This window comes from Sciurus carolinensis, chromosome 9 (assembly GCF_902686445.1).
Source record: "Sciurus carolinensis chromosome 9, mSciCar1.2, whole genome shotgun sequence".
Taxonomy (NCBI): domain Eukaryota; kingdom Metazoa; phylum Chordata; class Mammalia; order Rodentia; family Sciuridae; genus Sciurus; species Sciurus carolinensis.
Window position 1 is genome coordinate 28,796,183 of NC_062221.1, and position 22,295 is coordinate 28,818,477.

A 22,295-nucleotide genomic window follows, 5' to 3' on the forward strand; every position below is an offset into this window, starting at 1 on the left:
TAAAAGTTCAAGGTCAGCCTTAGCAATTTAGCAAGGCCCACAACTCAAAATGAAAAATAAAAGTACATTGCATAGGGTTGCTCTAATAGATGGTATAGAGCAAAGCAAGGGATGATCATTAACTCTGGGTGTTGGGAGACCAAAAGACTGGCTAAGAGCAGGGCACGGAGGGGGCTTCACAGGCACTAGGAATATGGAAGGTACTGGAGTATCTGTCACTTTTCATTTTTATCTTTTGAGAAAGGGTCTATGTTAGTCAGGCTGCCTTTGAACGCCTGGGCTAAGTGATCCTACAGTCTCAGGCTCTGGAATAGCTGGAACTACAGGCACATACCACCACATCTGGCTGTCACTCTTCTTTAAAATGTTTGCCTAACAATGTTTATTGTTCTAAGTGTATGATATATTTCTCGAACATCTTCAGTCACTCTTTCCATCTAGGACCTTGCAATGTGTCCTCTGATTTACAAACAATCTATTACAGTCTCCTAGTCAGCATCAGTGCAGCTGTGTAGGGGACTACTTGAATATTTTTTCTACTTGGAGGAATTTTGTTTCTTGATTTGGCAGGAAGGAAAGCAGAATCAGTAGGCTCTAGTTATATAAAATGTTCCTGATAAAGGAGATCTGAAAAGTCAAATCAAAAGCCCCTCTGAAAATTCCTGTAGTAGGAAAACTATAAGCTCCTTGCTACTTACCTTCCTTAGCAAAGAGAATAAAATTAAAATACACTAAAATCTTCTTGGATGACTGAGGGTCACAGGGTCATCCCAAACTTCACGTCTGACTACATGTCAGAAAGCACAGGCACATACAATCACACCTGGCTGTCACTCTTCATTGGAATTATACAAGGGACCAATAAATGAATAAATAAAAAGCTGTTTTACGCCTTATAATGACTTATAGTGACTAAAGTTCCCCTTTATTTTATCATTTCACTACAAAAGAACTTACTAAACAAACAATGGAGACCCAAGCACAAGAAATATAGACTGTGCCACCGGGCCTTAGGCACCAGGCCTGGGACTCACCGTGTTTACATTTGGAGCATTGCTGTCAGAGGGAAACAGAAGAGAACACATTAAGGGCACGCTGACCAAAGGCTCCATGTCATACATGCAAAGTGTACAGGCTTCTGCTCACCATGTGATTGCAGCCTCCATTCTTCTCAATGCAGATGTTGCACTTGGGACACTGAGGAGACAGAATGGTGCCATTAGGCTCACGCACCATCAGGCCAGTTCTAAGACAAATTATACAAAACTCCTGGCACCCGTGCCCAGTAGCTCATCGTGAGAGCACTTCTGGGGAGGAGCATCTCACTTAAATGTGGCAGGTCGGTGAAGCTGGAACAGCAATTCAAGGAAATGAGGTCAGCATGTTTGGCTTTGAAACAATTCAAGCACCAGCTGAACCCCACTAAGTCTTCCACCATCTGTCCTGCCACGTAGTCGCTCAGATTAAGTACAGGCTGAATCAGCAGAAGGCCTATCCACGGGGGAAGATTACCAAAGAAGTCCTAGAGATGCCACACTGGATTAAGTCCTAGTTGGCTTGCCTGTTTCCAGAAGAGGGCACTGAAACCCCAAACACCAAGACAGACTAGTTTGCTGCTGTGTCTCCAGTACCATGAAAAGAGACTGTTTACTGTCATGGCCATAGCTGTGCTTGTGAGTGCACTGACTTAGCAGGTCCAGGGTATAATGGCCTCTAAAGCCTGCATGCTTTCCCATGAGAAATTTCAAAACAAGAACTGACTAGGTCTGTGTTCACATTACAGCCTTGCTTTATGGCTATCAACCAGCACCCTTTCCCAGGGCTGTTAAAGACTAGTAGGCATTCAATAAAAACTAGTTTCCTCTTAATCAGTTCTTCTTTGGGTCAAAATTTCCCAAATATTTTGGCATTTTATTAAATTATATGCACCCAATGCATCCTATGACAAATTACTACAAACTCTGCCAACCCTGGGTGAGCATCCACAACCCCTAGCAAAAACCCTGGGGTTCTGTGTGTTCTGTTCTCAGGTGACAAATCTCCAAGCCAGGGCCCTGGATAGCACTGAGGGCAGATCCGTGACAGGTAAGATATGGTCCTTACATCTTTAGTGTGAGCACTAATGTAGTTGGCTGTTTCAGAGTCGTCTGCACACTTCGTGAGCCATTTCCGGATTGTGGCGCAGTCTGTGGGGGCGTGATACATCTGACGACACTTGAAACTTAAAATTGGAAAAGAAAAACATTCAAATATTCATTAAGTCAGAGTCCAGTGTTTTTTGAATTTTCCTTTTGACCACGCCAGCAGAACCTGAATTAAAGCTTTTCGAAGAGGCAAAGTCTCCAAAGCCTTTGGAACCTTTACTTACCAAGATATTCGGTATATTATACTGAATATGACTACTTGACCTGAGCCCCTCTAAGACATATTCTTGATATGTTCAAATAAAATGTCTCCATTTAAACATTTTGCATGGTGTCAACTCTTCCTGAAAGGATGTCAAACAGCAAGCCCAGGGGCTGGGGTTGTGGCTTAGTGGTAGAGAGCTTGCCTAGCATGTGTGAGGCAGTGGGTTCAATTCTCAGCACCACATATAAATAAATAAAGGTTCACTGACATCTAAAAAGTATTAAAAAATTAATATTAATATTAAAAAAAAAAAAAACAAAAACACAGCCAGCCCAGCTTCTTCTTATTCATGTGTGAATGTTGCTGGGAATGGAAGCAAGGCTAGATAAGTTCTCTAATCCTGAGCTACAGTCCCAGCCCTGAGCCCAGTTTCTTCTTTTTTCCCCCCACCAGAGGTGCTAGGGATTAAACCCAAGATCCTTGCACATGCTAGACAAGTGCAACATCCCCACCCAGGCCCAGTTTCTTGAAGGGTATGGCAAGATGCTCTGAGAAGGACCCCTTGATTAAGAACCAAAAGACTCAGTTTTGTGAGTCTTACATCATCTTCTAGCCACATGTGCACATGAGGATGCACAAATTCTACAACTTGCAAAATCTATAGGGTCAAAATACATCTGATGGAACTTAAAACTTAAAATCAGAAAAGAAAAGACTGATACCTATTGGTCTAAGCTCTCATATTTTCAACTTCCTCTTAGTCCAAGCCAACAGTACTCTGTGGATAGCAAAGGCCTTTGGGCAGTTAGCCAAATAAATGCCTTAGAAAAACAAGTTCATAATGTGGGACAAAGGATGAAGAGCAACTACTTAGTTATTCTTAACCTTTGGTATGCCACACAGTCCCCCTTAACGCTGCCTTAAAAGGCAGAAGACATGTACGTCACATTTTCCAGATACTGTCTCTGAAGTCCCATCATGAATATTCCAGGAAGGCACAAGTAGGACAGATCTGGACTTAAATTTTGGCTCTGCCATTTACTAGCACCCAAACTTACTCTCCTATAACAAAGAACCAATCATACAGTTGTGATAATGCAGGAAAAGTAATTAGGATACTGTCATCCAGTAAGCCTTCGGTTAGCTGCAATATCTACTGAATAAAGTAAACCTACATATACATTCAAATGTAGATGTAAAATACATTTATGAATTATAGTTTTACAAAAATTAGCCAAGAAAGACCAAGACTGAAAAAAATCAAAACACTGAGTGTTGTACCTTCCAAAAACAGTAATATGTCAGTAATGTGTGCAGGTAGATCCACACAAACACAATCTCTGGGCCACGAGTAACATAAACCATTATACCTTCTCTTAAGAATCTATTCTACTTCCTTGTCTCCAGACTGAGCGTGTTAATCTAACACCTCATGGAACATGAGATGCTGGGCACAAACCTGCTCACTTGGAGCAGAGTTGCTTTTTTGGTTCCTTCAGCCCCACCCTCGCACAGAGCAACAACAGTGGTGCTTTGGAGAAGGATGTAGCTCAAGCCCAGAGCTGCTTAGCACCCATTCAATCTTACCAGAAGACCTCGTTGCACCGATTGCACTGCACTCGGCGAGCTCTAGGCTCCTGTACCCGAATAACCATGGGGCAGTCTGCACCAGGACACAGCTGGAGCTGGTAATGACTCTGTGAACACAGCAAGGGGAAACAATGAGGATATTGCCTAGTTGCTGCCTCCAAAACAGACCTGTGTTGAGTGCTAAAATGCCTTCTTTCTGTTCTTCCAGTGGTTGACATAGGTCAAGAACAAATTTAGAACAGATGCCCTGAAGACCAGACATTGGACAGATAATGAAGAACTACAAATGTTTAGCTTAAACCAGGTAACAATTCACTAGAATGACCTAAGATTATATTACAAAATAGAATATAGAAACGTATCTGTGAGTCACATGCAGTGGCAGTTGCTTATAGTTTTAGCTACTCAGGAGGTTGAGACAGGAGGATCACCAGAGTCCAGGAGTTTAAGGCCAGCCTGGGTAACATGAGAAATCATCTCAAGAAGGCCGGGGGGGAGGGGGGGGTTGGGGGGTTAAGAACACAGGCTAGAAAGGAACACAGTCCACCCAGATGTGAATATGACAGCTCTGAGGGCTCAATGATCCTCAGGAATCTACCAACGGCAGCATATATCACAAAGAACAAGGCCTTCTGTTTATCTTGCACCATGTGCACGAGACCATAAATCAATCAAATAAGTTCAGCCGTAAAAGACAAAGGTGAAAACTGTTCTGCATAGAATCATCAACACCAGACAGGTAGCTCAAAAGAGAAAAAAAGATTTCAAAACTGATGATGATGGAATCCTAGATGAGGTTTCAAAATGCTAAAAAAGAAATATCCTGCCAGGCACAGTGGTACATGCCTGTAATCCCAGCTGCTTGGGAGGCTGAGGCAGGAGGATTGTGGGTTCAAAGCCAGCCTCAGCAATTCAGTGAGATTCTAAAAATAAAAAAATGAAAAGGTGGGGGAAGCACTGGTGGTGTGGATCAGGTTAAACTACCCTGCGTTCAATTCCCAGTATTAACCCTCTGCCCCCTTCAAAAAAAAAAGAAGAAAAAAGAAATATCACTTCTGTATGCAGAATCCCATGGAACTAACTGGAATCCTGAGATTCACCTGACTTGTTTGTGTTCATTCCAGCATACAATAGCTTATTTAAGCAACTATGTATAAAGTAGGGATTTTTGTCCAGTCTATGGAACGAGAAACCAAGACTCAAGAGAGAAAAACTAATGAGTCAACTGTCACAAACAAAGAAGCAATATATCTGAGATTTGCACAGCGGTCTTCCTGACTACAGGGCCTATGATCTTCACTACCACTCTAGTGGTTTCTGAACTTTTTTAAAGCCAAGAAACTCTCTCATCAAACAACAATACCTAATGAAGCCTCATCTATAAAATAAGTAACTATGGTGACCATCAAATAAAGGTAAGCCCAATAAAAGAGAGAGCAGAAAAACAGGGGTCAGTCATACCTCCACGTAATCCCTGAAGAGGTAGCGCCTATATTTGTCTCTCAATTCTTCATTGGGAAGCAATGGAAACACAAAGTCCTCTGGTGTACGGAGTGGACAGTCCTGAGCCATACAAGAGACTCCTGTTGAACAAAGACAACCTGATAGGCAACGATATTGCAGGAGACACAATACTTGCCCATGGGGTTCAACCAACAGATATTATCCCATACTACATATATATCATCAATAGCACCACAAAATCACAAGTTTTATGTGATTCTTTATTTTTGGTTCTTGATTAACAAGATAGTTCTAATACTTAATATTATGTGCTTGTGATTAATATTAATACAATGAGATTTTACAGATACCATTTAATGTGATAATTAGTATCAATGTCATCAAGTCATAGTACAACAAATACACCTGAAACTAATCACTAAATTTGATTTACACTATGAGTTGCCTAAATAGTGGCAGATTCTCTTAGGTGTTTCTGAGTTATGGCTGCCACCTGGGGAATTAAGATAAGGGTAGGCAGCTTAAAGGGCTATTCACCTAAAAGGTGAGAGATGATAACCTTGTGCTTATACTAATATATACAATAGCTTTAATTTCCTCATTTTGCTGAGGACTGGGGGAACCTCTGCCACTATGTGGACTGATGTGTTTGGAAATCACTAGTTCTGATGATAAAAAGCTCAGTCTTAGAAGAAAATAGTCAAGTTTACTAGAGAATTGAAAGGCAAATTTGAAGATAAATACTTCATGCCAGACATTTACAAGTTCTGTGGCAGACTCACCCACACCCACGCCATCCTTGACAAGTACTGAGCAGTGCTGCTCCCAGCAGCTGCGGCAAAACTGGTGCTGGCAGGCCAGAGAGAGTAGGTTTTCCTTCCGCACAAACTGCATACACACTGCACAATGGTGAGGGGGAAGGGAGGTGGGGACCTGGAGAGAGGTAGAGCCACATGAGCCAAAGAACATCCTTCAGGTCTAAGGAGGCCACAGGAGTACCTCAAGTAGTTGGGTGCATGGAAGGTGATCCTGACTTTGCAACAAGACAAAGTCCAACTGAAACATGTGGACTCTTGAGTCCCAAAGGGGTTAAGTAGCAGAGACTAAGTAGCAAAGGGGCTAAAGCATATACCAGAAGGGCTTTCTGTGGGAGGTGATATCTCAGCTGGGCTTGCAAAACCACTAGAATTCAGAGAACAGAGAATGAAATGAAAACTTACAGTGGTTTATGATGGCTGATTATACAGGATTGTTGGGCATGTAAAGCATGCCTGTAATCACAGCAAATCAAGAGGTTGACACTGGAGGAATTACTCCTGTTCAGCACAACACAGAGTTGGCCCTCAACAAGTACAAACCCAGGCATAAAAGATTCTGAGAAGCTGAGTCTGTGAAGCTTCTCACAGCATACAGTGCAGTTTTACATGTCAAGGACAGTGGTTTTTCCCTATCAATATGCTCATCACTGGATGCATGTCCTTAATTCCACCAATCTGGGAGGCTGAAGCAGAAGGATTGTAAATTCAAGGCCAGTCTCAGCAACTGAATGAGATTCTAAGCAACTTAAGAGAGACCCTGTCCCTGCTTCAAAAACAAATAAAAATTAAAAAAAAAAAAAGGGTTGGGAGGTAGTTCAGTGGTAAAAAGTACCCCTGGGTTCAATCCTCAGTACAAAAACAAAACCAAACACTGCCCAAACCACAAATTATTACAGATATTACTAGTTATAACTCATCCTTAACATATCAAAGAGATGTCACAAATAATTAACTTGGAGGGATAAAAAGGAACTATTCCAGCTTTAACTCCAAAATTCACAGCATGATATATAAATGGGCAAAGACAATTTGGGTACCCTGGCTAAAATTACAAACCAATGGAAAATTCCACTTACAAGCTTCATTGGGTTCTTTTTGGCTCACTGGGAAAAACAAAACAAAAAAAAAGTTAAGGAAAAGGCCTACATTCTATTTGTCCAATATGCTTCTGGAAACCTTTCTCCTATAGAAGCTGCAAAAACTATATGGGGATCTATGCTCCAATTCTCCTTCCTAAGGGCTCTTTTAACACAGCCCTAACTTAAAAATTATTATACGGGGCTGGGGTTGTGGCTCAGTGGTAGAGTGCTTGCCTAGCATGTGTGAGGCACTGGGTTCGATCCTCAGCACCACATAAAAAAAATAAATTAATTTTTAAAAAGAAAAGGAAACAAATATAAGTGTAAAACCATTGTACAAATGTTTACAGAATATACGCAAGATTTTGCTATGCATTATTAAGACAGTTTTTATAGTAGGGGAGATAAGAAGATATGAATTAATCACTACATCACACATGTAAAAATTAAAAGATATAATTAAACAAGTTTTGAGGGAAATGATTCACAGGGAAGAGGTTTTGTGAATCGGTGACTTGGATTTGAATCTTTCTTTTCTTTTTTCATTCAGTTCCAGGCACTGAACTCAGAGCCATATCACCAGCCCTTTTATTTTATTTTTTTATTTTGAGATAGGATTTCACTAAGTTGCTTAGAGCCTTGTTAAGTTACTGAGGCTGGCTTTGAATTTGTGATCTTCCTGCCTCAGCCTCTCAAGTTGCTGGTATTACAGGCCTATGCCACCATGCCTGGCTGGATTTGAATCTTTACAGGTGAATTTCAGTCAGGTGTGGTGGCACATGCCTGTAATACCAGGTACTTGGAAGCTGAGGCAGTAAGATTATAAGTTTGAGGCCAGTTTTGCCAACTTAGTGAGACCCTGTCTTAAATAAAAAAGGGATAAGGTGATAGAGGATGCATGGGTTCAATCACCAATAATGAGGAGGGAAAAAGAAGGCAAATTTCTTCTTACAAGCAAACATAGGGACAAAGTCCAAACATTCTAGATCAGAAAAGGCATAAACAGACTCAAAGAGGTATGCAGTGATCTTGACAACACCAAAGCACCTGGAAGGAAGGGAGTATAAGCTGTGTAAGGGTGCAGAAAGAAAGGAAGGTAAGGTCAGGCTGGAAAGGGTCCAGGGATAGACAATGAGTTATTTTCTGTAAAGGAAACTTTTTTTTTTTTTTCTGGTAGTACAAGAGGGCTTCACATATGCTATGCAAATGTCCCACCCCTGAACTACACCTCCAGCCTGAAACTTTCCCAACTAAAAGATACTGGCATGCTCACTGATTGGACATGCTGACTACAAACAAAGCAAAAATGTTTCTCCATGACACTAAGACTCGACAAGAGTAACAGGCATCCAAAGGAGCCTCATTCAAGTAGAAGACACTCACATGTTTTGATGGATTAGGCTGAACTCGTGCCTCAACGAGCAGCTGAGAAGAATTGGACTTGTATCTACAAAACAAAAAGCAAATAAATGAAATCAGAAATTAAAGACATTTTTAATAGTAACAATAAAAAGGACAGACCACCATGTGTTGTGATCACATTACCTTTTCACAGAACCAGTCTGTTTTACAAAAAGATTTTTGTTCTCTCTCAATATTTTAGCTCTCAATCGGTATAAGAAAAATAACTGCTTCAAACTTACTGAACTGTAAAAATATCTATAATGGACCAGATCTGCTTTAAATCTAGTTATGAAAATATAGGCAAATCTCTCTCTCTCTCTTTTCTTTTTTTTTTTTTTTTTACAGTGCTGGGGATTGAACTCAGGGCCTTGTGCTTGCAAAGCAAGCACTCTACAACTGAGCTATCTCCCCAGGCCTTAGGAAAATATCTCTATCTCTTCAAGGAGGAAGAATTCCTTAAGACTCAAAAGGCAAAATATAAAAGAGTCTGACAAATTATGGGGCATTTAAATGCTTCAGTTTATCAAAAGATACCATATGGTAAAAACCCATGCCATATATTGGAAGATAATCAAATCATGTATGTGCATCTCTCTATAAACTGGCAAAGAATTAGTATGAGAATAAATTAAAACTAAAAGTCCATTTCAAAAGACAAAATAACTCTAACTCACACACACACACACACACACACACATACACATACACACACGAAAAAGAACAGGCATTTCACTCAGGGGACAGAGAAAAAAAAATTGAAATTAAAAACAATAGCTAGGGATGGTGGCACAGGTCTATAATCCACTATCCAGAAGCTGAGGCATAAGAATCCCAAGCTCAGTCTCTTGCAGCTTAGTAGGACCCTGATCCAAAAGAAAAAATATAAATAAAAAGGGTTGGCTCAGTAGTAAGAATGCCCCTAGGTTCAATCCCAAGTCCCACAAAACGAAACAAAAGAAAACAAAAAACCAGAGAAGAGGGAGAGGAAAACAAACAAACAAAACAAAACAAAAAAAAACACCACTGAAATCCCATGTATAAATACCAGATTACAAAATGAAGTCTGACAGTATCAGGATCATTCAAATACCACTGATGGGAACAAAGTTGAATAAGCACTTTAGAAAACAATTTGAGGCCAGGTGTGGTGATGAAGACCTGTGATACCAGCTACTTAGGATGCTAAGGCAGGAGGACGACAAGTTCAAGGTCAGTATGGAGAATTTAGCAAGACTTGTCTCAAAATAAAGTAAGAAGGGCTGGCAGCTGGGCATGGCAGTACATGCCTGTAATCCCAGAGGCTCAGGAGGCTGACACAGAAGGATCCAAGTTCCAAGTCAGCCTCAGCAACTCAGTAAGGCCCTAAGCAAATTAGTGAGACCCTGACTCAAAATAAAATGGGCTGGGGATGTGGCTCAGTGGTTAAGTGCACTGGGTTCCAACCCATACTTAAAAAAAAAGGAAGGGCTGGAAATGTAGCTCAGCGGTCCAATCCCCAGTACTGCAAAAATCAAAAACAAGATACAAGTAATTGCAGCAGGCACGAACTGTACCTCTTTTATGTGATTACCTTACCCTATCTAGTCAGAATGCTTCCTTCAGCTACCTTTGTTAAAGGACCTGTTTTATCCCTGGTTCTCAAACTAGTGTTCTAAACACTTTTAGTAATTCAAATATATACTCTCAAGTTATGCTTGAGAGTTTGGACAATAAGGAGAAACCCCATTACCAGAAGCTATGGTGCAGTAATAATAGAGAGAAACCCCATTACCAGAACCTACGGTGCAGTAGTAGAAATAGTAGTAATAATAAAAATATTAATTATTATTATTATTACTATTATAATAATAGAAGTTCATCTGCAAGTCTATCTAAACATATTAAGATCTAAAGTACCGAGCATGTGAAAGTTGTAGTGAATCAGGAATCATCTGACTTTTCCTGATTGTGCTGAGCTGTTCCAGTTGGTATAACTACACCAGTTGTATATAGCCTAAAGAAGCAAAGGCATAATCTTTTTTCACAGATCAATGAAATCACACCACAAGTAGAAAGGAAGACTTACTACACTGTGAATGGGTGGAGGTAATAATTGTGCTTCTCAGCTAGGGTGATTCTGTTCTCCAGGGATTATCTGATGCACAATGTCTAAAGACGTTTTTTATTATCAAGGACTTAGGGATGCCATTCCCTAACTGACCTCAAGTAGGCTGCGTCTAGAGGCACTGGCAACTATTCTACGAATTGGAGAGCAGTCCCCAACACAATAAAGAACTGGGTTGTAGCTCAGTGGTAGAGAGCTTGCCTACCATACAAGACACATTGGGTTCGATTCTCAGCACCGCATATAAATAAAGATCCACTGACAACATATTTGGTTTTTTTTGTTTTTGTTTTTGTTTTGGCAGTGCTGGGGATTTGAATCCAGGGCCTTGTGCTTGCCTTGCAAGCACTCTACCAAGTGAGCTATATCCCCAGCCCGTACATAGTTGTAACCCCAGCTACCAGTGAGGCTGAGGCAGGAGGAATGGAAGTTCAAAGTCAGCCTGGGCAATTAAGTGAAACATAAAAAACATCTAAACATAAAAAAAGGGCTGTGGACATTGTCCAGTGTTACTGGTGCTGAGGATGAGAAACACTGAGCTGGAGAGAAACATCTGCATCTGAAGGTGGGACACAAGAGATCTGTAAGAGGAGGAGGATCCCTTTTCATGACAACTTCTAAAACATCTCTGAGGTCTGTGGTTGAAGAACTCTGGTTCTGGACTGGCATTGTGGCTCAGTGGTAGAGCTCTTGCCGAGCATGTGTGAGGCACTGGGTTCAAGTCTCAGCATTACATATAAATAAATGAGAAAAACAAAGGACCCTCAATATCTAAAAAATACATATTAAAAAAAGTGTTTTTTAAAAAAAAGTACACTGGTTCTGGAGCAGGTGAGAAGGAACACTCAAATATCCTGAAGGCAGCAGTATGTGGTTAACGTGGTCAAACTTTTTTTTCTTGTTTTAGTACTGGGGATTGAACCCAGGAGTACTTGACTGCTGAATCATATACTCAGTCCTTTTTATTTTTTATTTTGAGATAGTGTCTCACTAAGTTGCTTAGGGACTCACTAAGTTGATGAAGCTGGCTTTGAATTGATCCTCCTGCCTCAGTCTCCCAAGCCACCAGGATTTACAGTGTGTGCCACCATACATGGCTTTCTTTTTCTTTTCTTTCTTTTTAAACAGTACTGGGGATTGAACCTAGGGCCAACATGCAGGAATATGCTCTACCACTGGGCTACATCTCCACTGCTATTTATTTTAAGACAGGGTCTCAACAAATTGCTAAGGGTGACCTTGAACCTGTCAACTTCCTGGCTCAGCTTCCTAAGGAGCTGAAATCATAGGGATGAACCACTGCATAGATTTCTTTCTTATTTTTTAATTATTTTTTGGTATTGGGAATGGAATCCAAGGATACTTTCCTACTGAGCTATATCCCCAGTTCTTTAATTTTTTTTTTAAAGGAATATTGGGATTTATTAAGGTTATCGGTTCTTTTCTTTCTTTCTTTTTTTTTTTTTCTTTTGTGGTGGTGCTGGGAATTGAACACAGGGCCTTGTGCATGTGAGGCGAGCACTTTACCAACTTCCCCAACCCTTATATGTTTTGTTTTAAGACGGAATTTTACTAAGTTGCTTTAGGGCCTTGCTAAGGTGCTGAGCTTGGCCTCAAACTTTCAATCCCCTGCCTCAGCCTCACCAGTAGCTGGGATCACCGGCATGTGTCTCCAGGTCTGTCAATGGCCGATTTTTCTAAAGGCAATATGCTATGTATTATGATATATCCAAAAGAAGTAGCTGGAGATGTTGGCAATATTATCTAGAAGGAAACTGATTAAAAAATCAACAATAGCACAGAATATTTAAACTAACTTCACTGTCAAACAATAGAAGCTTAGGTAAAGTATGGAACACCTATATAATGAAATACTGTGATAGAATTAACACTGAAGGAGAATAAGCTATAGATGTGGGGAAATGCTCATAATATATTGAGAGAAAGGGATGTACAGTATGATCCAGTGTTTTAAAAATTTTAAATGCACATCAGAATATATTTCAAAATATAAACAATAATCACTAGTGAGTGGGGAGGCAGAATGGGGGGCTATGGGCAACATTATCTTCTCTTCCCTAAAGACCTTACCTGTCCAATATCTCTGAGACTTGCCAGTGGAAATTAACTAATATGAGTTTGGCAACTGAATGAGATACCTGAAAAGAAAGAAAAAAAAAATCAAATAAACTGAAGTTTCTTTTAGAGTGCTACATACTTTGAGAAATGCTTACATTTACATCTATGCCAGGCTCAGGCTTGATTTCCATTTTTTTATTCTCCTGATAATGTTTTTCTCTTTGAAGTTTTAAATTTAGTGATTTTTATGAATCTCTTGATTTTCTATCTTTGTTTTGGTGAATGACCCTTCTAAAAAAATTGCAAACTCTAATTTGAAACTTAACAAAACCACTCATTCTACAGTAAATAACTTAGCAGCCAGGCACAATGGTACACACCTGTAACCCCAGCGGCTTGGGAGGCTGAGGCAGGAAGATTCCAAGTTCAAAGTACAAGTACTTTGAAGTACTAAGCAACTCAGTGAGACCCTGTCTCTAAATAAAATACAAAATAGGGTTAGGGATGTCGCTCAGTGGTCAAGTGCCCATGAGTTCAATCCCCTGTACCAAAAAAAAAAAAAAAAAAAAAAAAAAGTAAAAAATAAATAACTTAGCATCCAAAATAAACGAAAGAGCTATGGGTTCCCTAACATAATGTATATTCCTGAGGGTGTTATAGGAGGCCATACACCCAAAGCACACCTTGTACTTAAAGAAAATCTCCCAGCCTCAACTTCCTTGTATTAATTCCACAAAGAAAACAAACCAAACTCCTGTCTAAAATCCCTGAATTCCTAGAATCCAATGAGCACTAACTGTGAAGACTACTTAAAATTTTGTGGGTAGTCTTTCTGGCCCCTGCATTCTACTACTGAACATTTAAAGCACATGGTTCCTAACTATTAAAGAGCCTCAAAAGGTATTTTGAACTAGCAATTCCACTTTTGCAAATTCCTCCTTAGAAATATTAGTGGGCAAGTGAGCCACTGGGTTATTTTCAATAGTAAAAGATTAGAATAACTTAAACTGCCCAACAAAAATGAACTAGGTAAATAATATATGACAGATTCATGCAACAGACTACTATGCAGTTTTTGAAAAGAATGTTGTAGATGTTTATTGACAGAAAGAAGTTCCCATTTCAATATTAAGTTAAAGAAGCAAGTAGGAAGACAGCACACTATAGTCATAATATCAGTCATAATTGTTAAGTAAGCTAACAAAACACCTCAAATGTCAAAGTTAGGGTGGATCCACAAAAGATCAGGATATGTTTGGAGGCCTAGATCAAACTTCCCAGAGAGCAACAGAATAAAGGTACCACGGATTCAAGGAGAAATAAGGCGCAAACTTCAGGCTAGGAAAACACACAGAACATACTCTGCTCACTGGACTGAGTCCTTACATGGCAGCCACTAAGGACTTGTAAAATATGGCCTGCCTGGACCACAGAAAAGAACTTCAGGAGGCAGACAAAGTAACCAATATGTGATCCACACCCCTGGAGCCCAAGTTGCCCGTGAAAGGAGACAAAACTGAGCACAATTTAAAAAGGGCACAATCACTGTCAAAGGCTGAGCAATCAAAGAGTGTGTTCCAGTTCTACAGTCCAAGTACATCTGGAAGACTAAAGACAGCTTACTACAAAGGAGCAGGGGTCCTCACTTGCCTTCCACAAAAGGTGAAAAGCATCTGAGCCATGCACAATGTATAAGTATTCTCTTACTGAGGCCCATGGAGGCTTTAGGCCTAGGTTTCCTCACTTACAGCTGATATTTTCTGAGGGTGTTATTTCTAACTGAGGGTGGATATTTTCTAACAGTGGCCATAACAAAACTATTCATTACAACACACCATTATCACAAAATGAAAACAGAAACCAGATATTTGGTTTAAACTTAAACAACTGCTTCAATGTAGCTTTTGGTTAAAAATACTTTTTAAAAATATGGTAGTTAGCTGGGCTTGGTGGCACACACCTGTAATCCCAGTGGCTTGGGAGGCTGAGGCAGCAGGATCGCAAGTTCAAAGCCAGCCTCAGGAATTTAGTGAGGCCCCAAGCAACTCAGTGAAACCCTGTTTCTAAATAAAATATAAAAAAGGGGTTGAGGATGTGGCTCAGTGGTCAAGCACCCCTGGGTTCAATCCCCAGTACCAAAAACAAAAATATAATAGTTAATACCACCACTATACTCTTTTGGATAAACTCCTTCTTTTATCTAGTGAGGCTCAATCTGCATTATACTCACTGCTTTCTAAATGTCTCACTATGCCCCTCACAGATCCACTGAGCAGAACTACACTGGATACAGGATGGCCACTCAGTTAAGCTGATTACTAAGTAATATTATGTCCTTAACCTGTGCATTTAAAAAATAAATTCTGCTATTTCTTCAAGAAGGTCAAGAAAGTTTAAGACTGAAATAAATCTGATTCCTTGATCATAATAGTACTTATAGCTGCAATGAAGTTTCAGAATAAAACATGAGGTAGAGCCCACCTACAGATAACAACATGGCCCTCAGTTAAAATAAAAATTTACAGATCACTACAAGTCTGCTAATGACAAAACCAGACAGATTATTCAAGTAGAGCTGAGTTCTGGAGAGAACAGATAATGTGAATAGAGTACTAGTGGACTACAGATATAGCTCAGTAGTAAGGCACTTGCCTAACCTTCATGAGACCCTGGATCAATCCCTAGCACTAAAAAGTAAATAAGAGCCAAGGCACGAGACACTAGCACTTTATAAAAGTGAAGTGATATGAACAGTCAAGAATACATCAATACATCAACATACACAAGATAACAGACACATTCAAGTGTCAGCTACACAAATATCCCACCAGCCTTCTGTAGGAGGAACTACTGCAATAACCAAGTCATAGAGTAAGACACTGCCCATATAATGTCCAAAGATCCACTACAGGGCTGGATGAGGTGGCACATACCTGTAACCCCAGTTACTCAGGACACTGAGGTAGGAGGATCACAAGTTCAAGGTCAGCCTCTGCAACTTAGGGAGACAATGTCTCAAAATTAAAAGGGTGTAACCATACCTCATCCAGTAATGGACACCAGGTTCCGAAAAGCTCTCTAAGCTGGGTGCAGTGGCACACACCTGAAATTCCAGTGGCTCAGGAGGCTGAAGCAGCAGGATCACAAGTTCAAAGCCAGCCTCCACAAAAACGAGGCACTAACCAAATCAGTGAGACCTTACCTCTAAATAAAATACAAAATAGGGCTGAGGATATGGCTCAGTGGTTGAGTACACCTGAGTTCAATTTGGAAAAAAAAAAAAGGCCTTTTAAGTAGCATAGGGATGGAGGAAGACAAAAAGAAACTGGCACTCTAGAATTTATTCTACAAGGTGTCTCAGCAGGGAAGCTATCCCTTTTCTGATTCAGGTCACAAAGAAAAATTAACTGTACCTACTCACCTCCTTAGCCCAGCAGTTTTCCAGAGGAAGAAGTGGCTTCCTGATAGAAGAGCCAGGACAAGGCTTTTTGGAGGATATTAAACCAGATAAAAGGTATAAAAAAAAAAAAAAAAAAAAAAAAAAAAAAATCAGTCTATGTGCAAACAGCTGCATTATTTTCAGGAAAGAACTAATATTTGCACCATCGCTATTTAATATTCCAAGAGTTCAGCAACCTGCTGGGCTCAGGGGTGCATGCTTATAACCACAGGTACTAAGGAGACTGAGGTAGGAGGATCAAAAGTTGGAGGCCAGAATGGGAAACTTACCGAGACCCTGTCTCACAATATAAGAAAAAAGGGGAGTGGAGTGGGGTGGGGATATAGCTCAGTTGGAAAGTGTTTGTCCAAAGTCCTGTTTTCAATTCCCAGTACCTCCCCCCAAAACATACAAAATGAGTGAGCTCAGCAATCTACTCAGAACCTATTAACAGCCAACACTTCTAGTTATAGAAGGGTTCTCCACTCTTTCTGCACATTAAGAGAAATCTTTTCTGTGGAGAAAAATCTTTCAGCAAATTAGGAGGGACTCTTGCTGTGCTACTGAAACTAACAATCTGTTGGTAGTAAGGATTAAGTATTATGAAGGTGATTCATAAGGAAAAGGTCAAACCTTTTGCAAAAGGAAAATGAATTCTTTCAATGCCCCAAAACTTATTTATCTTAGGAAGGTATACAATCAATATTATTTTAAGTTATTTTAGTTGTAGATGGACACGATACCCTTTTATTTATTTATTTTTGTTATTTATTTATGTGGTGCTGGGAAGTGAATCCAGTGCCTCATGCATGTGAGGCAAGCGCTCTACCACTGAGCCACAACCCTAGCCCCTACAACTGATATTAAGTTCAGAATAAACTTGCAGTTCTATTAGATCAATAACATATTTATGAATATTTTTTCTATTTTGAAACATTAACTGAAGAAAAAGATTATAAATGAAGAACTAGAAAGTATGTTGTCCAAAAATTCACATTCTCAAGGTAATTACTTGCAGAATAATCTGCATCTGTAATCGAGAGACAGAATTGTCTTTATTGTTCTCTTTATCTCAGGAGCCAGTCTATTTCTCAATGGGAATAAGTTACCATTTCTAGTAAACCCATTCCTTATTCCACTATTCCCCAGGAGAAACCTATCTTTGATAGGCACTTTGGACATTTACAAGATCATGAGTCAAGAAGAGTCACAATGAAATGTGTGCCAGCACTATGCGTGCTGGGGATCAAACCCAAGACCTTGTACATGGTAAAACAAACACTACCACTGAGCTATATCTCCAGCCCAGTTACAATAAATTTAAACAGACTCTCAAGAGCAGAGAGAAGATGTTATCCTACCCCATCCCAAATCATGTTAAACTACATATTAAAGTCATTTTTAAGAATTCATAATATGTAATACTTCTGAAATTTTAGTTGCTTTTAAAAAATTTTTTTAGTTGTAGATGGACACAATACCATTACTTTATTTATTCATTTTTATGTAGTGCTGAGAATTGAACCCAGTGCCTCACACATGCCAGGCAAGTGCTTTACTACTGAGCCACAACCCCAGTCCAGAAAATTTAGTGGCTTTGACTACCAAATTCATTTTTAAAAAATCCTCTTGGATTATTTCTGATTTTAATTCCATTTGTCTCATAATGTGACATGATTTTGATTTCAACTATTAATTTCAATCTATTCAGAACTGCCAACAGTGGATATTCTAAGATATTCATTATACACATACACCAGGCAATAAATATAAATTCATCTTGTTGACAAATTCAACAAATATTTCTCATGCTTTTATTTTTTTAATTTTTAGCAATACTGGGGATTAAACCCAGGGCCTCATGCATATGTATGTTCAGCAAGTGCTCTACTACTGAATTACATCCCCAGCCCTCCCTTATGCCTTATCTTGTTGGTAGACTCTTACATTTAAATTTCCTCTACCTTAATACCCTCTCTTGGTCTGTGTTGAGTCTTTTGCAGCAATTCTTCCTCCTGTACTCTCATCTTGGTGGAGGGGGGAGAAGAGTGGAGGAAAGGAGTTGCAGTGGGGCACAGTGCATACATGCTCCCACACCTTTCAAAGTAGACATCTTACTCTTGGCTTTTGACTCCATGTCTCATTCTTCCTTACCACTTCACCTTCTTCATTCCACTGTCCAATCTCTAGTCCTTCATCTCCTCAGCACTCCCATCAAGACAGACTTGCTATACCTGGACAATGGAAAGATTCTTCATGCATATGCCTATCTACTCTACTGTATGGACCCCTCTACTCCATCATCCTCAGGATGAACTTCCTGAACTACTATATAACAGTAACAGTATCAGACAATTCTTACAGAGTCCTTATATGTTGCCAGTTCTTACTTGTTTATAACACACAACTGCTCTCCAATACTAACAGGACAAACTTTATAATTTAGAAGAGTCAACAGGATCTACCACTGAAACACCACCCTCTTTGAAGTATAGCAATAAACTAAATCATTCCAGCATCCCCATGTACTTCTCTAACTCTTCTCTGTCCAAAATGATCATCTTTGCAGCCAACGACTGCAATTACTTCTATAGAACCATGTGTCAAGGCAGATATCACAAGTAAAAAATGTTTTAACCTAAATAATGATGAAAAAAAAAACACATAATAAAATAAGGGGGATGCAGCTATCATAGAGTCTATAAGGAGATTTACAACTCTAAGTAAATGTTTATATTAGGAAAGTTCCAAAATCAATGACATAGAAAAAAATGGTTAAACACAAACTAAAGGGAAGGAAAATAAGAAAATGAGATCAATAAAAAACTAGTCAGGTGCAGTGGCACACACCTGCAATCCTAGTGGCTCAGGAGGTTGAGGCAGGAGGATCCTAAGTTCAAAGCCAGCCTCAGCAAAAACGAGGCACTAAGCAACTCAGTGAGACCCTGTCTCTAAATAAAATACAAAATAGGGTTGGGGATGTGGCTCAGTTGTCAAGTGCCACTGACTTCTATCCCTGGCACCCGCTCCAAAACACAAAACAATTAACAGCAAAAATTCACAAAGTCCAGCAGGGTACAGTGGCACATGCCTACAATTCCAGCAACTCAGGAGGCTAAGGTAGGAATATTGCAAGTTCCAGCCCAGCTTTCACAATTTAGCAAGGAGACACTGTCTCAAAATAAAAAATATATACGGTTCCATACCTAGTACCAAAAAAAATTTTTTAAATAGGAAGGTTGATTCTTTAAAAGGATAACAAAGTTGATAAAACCTAATGCAATTATGGGAGGGAAAAAGAGAGAGAAGATACAAGACACCAAAACAAAAGTTAAAGAGAGGTTATCCCTACAAATTTTTTTCTTCAGTGCTTGGGATTGAACCCAGGGCCTGGAGAATGACAGGCAATTGCACAACCAAAGGGTTATATCCCAAACCCCCTACAAAAATCTTAGATATTAACAGGAAAATAAGGAAACGCTATGAACAATCTACTACTAATATATTTGACACCTTAGATAAAATTATTAAGTTCCTTGAAAAATACCAAAACTGATATGAAGCAGAGAGTCCCAGATTAGATCCCCTGTCCCCCCAACAAACACAGAAAAACTGACACAAAATGAAAAAGAAAAACAAAATAGCTCTTTATTAAAGATACTGAATTCATTATCAAAAATTTTCCCACAAAATTCCAAGCCTAGGGGTTTTACTGGTGAATTCTATCAACACTAATCTTTATACAAACACTTTCAGAAACTTGAGAAGAAACATTTCTTCCAAACTCATTTTATTAGGGTAGCACAACACTGATTTAAAAACAAAACAAAACAAAAAAACTGACAAAAGCATAACCACAAAAACAACATGTAAATCTTTAATCCAAAAAAACTAAAAAAAAAAACAAAAACAAAAAAACAAAAAAGGATAATACATTATCATCATGTGTGGTTTAGCCCAGGAATACAAGGCTGATTTAACTTTTGGATTCTCCTTAATATAATTCACTGAATTAACTAAATAAGGGGGAAAACAATCCAAATGATCATTTCAAGAGATACAGAAACCCATCAAAATTTAATATTGATTCAAGATAAAAATTCTCAGCAAATTAGGAAGAAAAATAAACTGCCTGAATCCAATATAGGGATTCTGTGAAAAACATCATCAAATGATGATGAAATAGTGACTGTTAATATCAGGAAAATGGCAGAATGTACACTGTCACCATTTCATTTAATATTATACTAGAGGCCCTAGTCAATGCAATAATGCACAAAAAAGAAAAAAAGACATAAATATTGGAAAAGAAGAAACAAATATAGACAAAATAATTGTTTATGTAGGAAACATATTCCTTGATAAGATGACTGTTTATGCAGAAAATCCTAAACTTATCTAAAAAACTAGTACTAGAGATAAAAAATGAATTTAGTAAGGTAACAAAGTACAAGGTCACTATACCAAAATCAAATATTTATACAACTGCAAACAAATGGTAAATAAAACTTTAAACTAGTCAAATTTATTTTAATATTTTAACCCAATATACAAAACTACTATTTCAACATGTAATCCACAAAAAAATATTTTCATGCCTTTTTTTCATTCTGAGTCCAAGGATCTAGAATATCAAAAGCAATTTTTTTTTTTTTTTTTTTTTTTTTTGTGGTGCTGGGGATTGAACCCAAGGCCTTGTGCATACGAGGCAGGCACTCTACCAACTGAGTTGTATCCCCAGGCCTCAAAAGCAATCTTGAAAGAGAACACCAAAGTTGGAAGACACAATTTCTGACTTCAAGACTTACTGTAGTAATCAGGACAGTGGGAATACAGGTTTAGAGCAGACACAGATTAACAAAACAGAGTACAGAAGTAAACTCTTATGTGTATGGCCAATATTCAACAAAGGTGTCAATTTAACTTAATAATGGAAAGGAGCATCTTTTCAACAAATGGTTTTGGAATCAATGAATAATTATGTATACAAAACAGACAAAATGCAGAACACAGGACTTAAATGTAAAACCTACAAATAGAAAACTCTGGAAAGAAAACAAAAAAGAAAATCTTTACAACCCTGATTTAGGGATTTATTAGATATAACACTGAAAGTACAATCCTAAGAAAGAGAGAAAAAGAGAAGGGGAGGGGAGGGGGAACAAATTAGACTCCATCAAAATTAAACTTGTTCTTCAAAAGACATCATTAAAAAAAATTAAAGAGGCCACAAAGTGGGAGAAAATACTGGCAAATTTTATATCTGGCAAAGAACTTAATTCAGAATATATAAAGAACTCTTACAACCCAAGAATAGGACACAATCCTCAATTTTTAAAACCATGATACAATATGGATGAATTTCAGAAACATTATGTTTCCCCCTTTAATGCTAGGGATTGAACCCAGGACCTTGCACATGCTAGGCAAACACTCTACCACTGAGTTATATCCCCTACCCCATAATCCAATTATTAAAAATGGGCAAAAGAACAGGGTGCAGTAGCACACACCGTACTTCCAGCTACTCAGGAAGACAAGGCATGAGGATCACAAATCTGAGCCAGTCACAGCAACTTAACAAATCCTGTTTTGAAATTAATAATAAAAGCACAGGGATATAGTTCAGTGGTAGAGCACCCCTGGGTTCCATCTCTGGTACCAAAAAAAAAAAAAACAGTGAAAGATTTGAACAGACATTTCAACATTTCACCACCAGAAAAAAACAACAGAAAAAAGAAAAAACAAGGCATGAATAGCAAATAAGCACAAGGAAAGATCATTAACTACATTAATGACTAATGATATCATTAGTCATTAGGAAAATGCAAATTAAACCCAAAAGATACCACTTCACAGTCACTAGAATAATTAATAACAAAAAAAGACTGACCATCCCAAGGTTAGCAAGAATGTAGAAAAACTGGAGTCTTTACATAATGCTGATGGGAAGGTAAAATAATTGGGCT

The 22,295-nt window shown here is 38.8% G+C and overlaps 1 protein-coding gene across 6 annotated transcripts in view; it reads right to left on the reverse strand.

The window, feature by feature from the left end:
- Arih2 (ariadne RBR E3 ubiquitin protein ligase 2) overlaps positions 1-22,295 on the reverse strand; it is a 54,554-nt gene that overhangs the window by 6,410 nt on the left and 25,849 nt on the right. For 5 of the 6 annotated variants that reach the window (XM_047563764.1, XM_047563762.1, XM_047563766.1 and 2 more), the window contains 8 exons: positions 12,900-12,967; positions 8,684-8,747; positions 6,186-6,336; positions 5,401-5,522; positions 3,937-4,046; positions 2,104-2,221; positions 1,147-1,197; positions 1,035-1,056 (listed from right to left, as the gene is read on the reverse strand). In XM_047563764.1, the coding sequence (XP_047419720.1) occupies positions 1,035-1,056; positions 1,147-1,197; positions 2,104-2,221; positions 3,937-4,046; positions 5,401-5,522; positions 6,186-6,336; positions 8,684-8,747; positions 12,900-12,967 (706 nt within the window). Of the gene's footprint in view, positions 1-1,034; positions 1,057-1,146; positions 1,198-2,103; positions 2,222-3,936; positions 4,047-5,400; positions 5,523-6,185; positions 6,337-8,683; positions 8,748-12,899; positions 12,968-16,308; positions 16,372-22,295 lie in introns of all 6 variants that reach the window. The other variant, XM_047563765.1, reaches the window with a different exon arrangement.